Below are 3385 nucleotides of genomic sequence, written 5' to 3'. Positions count from 1 at the left end.
CTTTTTTTGAATTTTTTAAAAAAAATTAGTTTTTTTCCCCAGATTTTATTGCCATCTCATGTTCGAATCCTTTTACACTTCTTTGTGGTTTGGTTAAAGGAGGAAAAAATTAGAACATGCTGAGCCACCTGAACCATATTCAGGCTAGCCAAGTTCTCTAAAAGTGAGGAAAATGATGAAGTCAAATACGAAGGTTCATTCATTAAACTAGTATGGTGGGATCATGCTTGTGCTGCCTCTGTAGTGAAGCTTTTTTTTTTCATATCTAAAAGCAACATTTTTTATATTGTCAGTATAAAGATATGTTCAAATTTATCATGGTTTAGTTTTTTTTTTTTTTTTCTTTCTTTTTTGGGACTATAAATTCTTGGACAGCATAAGTTTTTAAATCCCTCATCCTTTCAGGTGTCGTCAATTTGACATTACCAAGTCAACCAGTAAAGTACAACGCTTCCACTAAAATCCAGTGTACAACATTGGAAGACCTGAATGCTGAGCCAAACTGGAATCTGAAAAGAGACGGTAAAGAGTTTCTTATAACTAATGGAAGAATCTCAACGTTGACGAAAGAAGCAAAGCACAGCTCCATTGAATTAAAAACAACAGATGAACTCTGGGAAGGTATGTTTGTTAACGTTACAACATTTCATATCTTTTGCTTGCAAAGATATTAACTTCATTTATCAAAATAATGTGTTTTTGTATCGTTTTTCAAAAATGGAGCTCTGTGTGTCTTATCTCTAAAGCTGCATTGTTATAAATTAAGTATAATATGCATGAATCTCTGCCCAGTCAGTGGTCCAGTAACCCTTTGGGAAGAAACACTGCCTTTTTCCTCAGAGCGCTGTCACAGTTTGCTGATTTAGCCAGAGTATGCCTGATGATGTCCCACAATCTTATAAAACACTGTCATAAGCTGAACTTTCTATGTATTTTTTCAATTTTGGGCATATACATAGATTAGTTATAAAGAGTCCAGAACTTCTGTTTAACGACAGCCAACTTATGCATAACGCAGGGCAGCGTAATGCCCATGAAATGTCACAAGCCAGTGTCCTGAGTGGGTAAGCAACGCGCCCAGAGGTACCTTACATGCAAAAAAGATGTCTTTCAGCGGGGTATTAACCTAGCTGCTGTTTACCGCCTGCCATAAAAAGAAAGAATACAAAACAAAAAGAAAGAAAGGTTTGCAATCGCAGCAGATTCAGAGTCATGTCTGCTAGGAAGTTTATTGGTCATTGGCGTGAACGCAGGGAGGATCCATCACACTCACCTTCACACTCACTCTATGATGGGGATGAAGTCCAGAGGAGAACTGACCCTGTCCTCTTGTGAACCCCCTTTATACCAAAACGCTTCCAATACGCCATTATACAGTAGCTGGAAGTTAGAAACACAATCAGCGCTCGTCTAGAACACGTCAAATACGTTGATATGCGTTGGAGAGAAGTTCTGGATAAGTTACGCATAAGTTATGCACAAGTTACTCATAGGATTTGGATAAGCTAGATGCCATGATTTATGAGTAATTTACACATAACGTATGTCAGTGATCTGATAACTTATGTGTAACTTATACACCACGTATGAGCATATGCTGGCATACCTCTTGAAGTACATGCCATATGTTGACGTGTGCCAGTGTGTTTCAGCGTACTGCTGCTCATAACTTATATAAAACCTACCCATAACTTATCCAACGTATGCCAGCGTTTTTGCCAGATTTTCCGTACATCAGGCATACATACGCTGCTCTAAATATCAAGGTGTGACAGGGGCTTTACTATGAGCACTGACCTTTATGTGTTTTATAAAGATATTAAATAATAGACAAACACTGTGAAGCTAAATTGGTCTCAGTTTTCACAAGTACACACATATGATTCATACATGCACAGTACATGCTCCACACACACACAGCACGATTCACGCAAGACTACAATATTCACACATGCACAGCACATGATTCGCAGAGGTATTTCTGGTCCATAAACAATTATAAATTAAATTACAAAGTACCAGTGGTCTTTAAACTTCACTGCATTTGTGTTTGGAGTTTTTAGTCTCTCCTGATGTGCCTTGATACACAAATGCATTTTTTTAAACATGGGATGGTTTACAACCAATCACAGAGCGCCCTTGTATAAGCCAAGAAACAAGCACAAGGAAGAGCAACTCAAAAACACAACAAACCATAAAAACAACCACAAAGACACAGAATTACAAAGAAACTAAAAATAAACTTAAACAGAAGGCAGAACTCTGACAGTTTAACTAAAAACCGAAAGTGAAAACTTGAACGGAACCAAAAATCTGGATCAACAGATCATGACAGTGTTGCTTTACATTTGGGTGCAGAAGTCACCCAGCAGAGGGCATTGTCCAGTTTCCTCCCTCCAGTCAAGAACATTAAGCAGACTGGCTACTGGTTTCTATAACCCAGCCAATAGGCCAAGACAACAGACAGTGTTCTTTCTCCTTTCTAATAGCATGTGGATGCAACTAGCCTGTGTGTATAGGTGAGGCGTACTATTTCTAGCAGGTATAGCTCTACCTCTTATACAGGCTTCTTGTCCTCCAGCGTCTGCTTAAGTTTCTTGGTATTAGGTTGCCAATGCCTCTCTTAGCCTAGTGTGCATCATAGTTCCTCTGGCCGATAGCGGGCCAACTGAGGAATGACCTATGACCCTTGGCAAGTGCATCTCAGGCTTAGGCTGTGTAGCGGCCAGTAGCCTTTACTCAAAAAACATAAACATGCAAAAAGCAAAACTTTAGCAAACTGAAGAAACCTGTCATAATGAAAACTTAAATCAATTCTAAAACAAACTATGTAATTAACAAAAGTTGCCATTATCTCAGATTTACACTGAGGAAATGTAACAATGCTCTGTAAAAGTTGACCATTTTAGTTAAACTAAGAAGACAAGTTCCCTTAACGCTAATCTGTGTTTTGCGACTGATTGTAGCTCTAAGTCATTCTCATTGTTTAGGCAACTACTGTGCCTTTGTTAGTGCTTTACTTGTCAAAAACAGTAGGAAATTAGAAATAATCTTGATTTAATGTTTTTTATATAATGCCTGTCTAATCCTGTGAGATATTTTTTACACATGCTGCCTCTGTCTGAATCCTCCTCCTATTTACCTAGGAGTGTACATATGTCTCTTTGAACAACATATAAACAAAACAATAATAAAAAACAAAGCCAGTGCGCCATTGGATGTATGCCTCCTACCCAAGATTGAAATTTCTGCAGAGCCAAGATTTCCCCGTTGCACAACTACTGAGGACATCTTTTATGTCAATGTGAAATGTAAGATAAAGAAAACCACTGAAAATTACACTGTGGAATGGACTGAAGGTGTCTCTCCAAACGGCCACACTGAT

At 38.3% G+C, this 3385-nt stretch overlaps 1 protein-coding gene across 1 annotated transcript in view; it reads left to right on the top strand.

The window, feature by feature from the left end:
- The window catches only part of LOC107102226 (adhesion G-protein coupled receptor F3-like), a 62429-nt gene that overhangs the window by 46917 nt on the left and 12127 nt on the right, over positions 1-3385 (top strand). The window contains exons 11-12 of the mRNA XM_015401438.1: positions 406-621; positions 3147-3383. Of these exons, the coding sequence (XP_015256924.1) occupies positions 406-621; positions 3147-3383 (453 nt within the window). The remainder of the gene's footprint in view (positions 1-405; positions 622-3146; positions 3384-3385) is intronic.

This window comes from Cyprinodon variegatus, unplaced genomic scaffold (genome assembly GCF_000732505.1).
Source record: "Cyprinodon variegatus isolate N-32 unplaced genomic scaffold, C_variegatus-1.0 Scaffold1219, whole genome shotgun sequence".
NCBI lineage: Eukaryota > Metazoa > Chordata > Actinopteri > Cyprinodontiformes > Cyprinodontidae > Cyprinodon > Cyprinodon variegatus.
The sequence above is the reverse complement of the archived record's forward strand: the minus strand, read 5'-3'. Positions and strand labels throughout refer to the sequence as shown.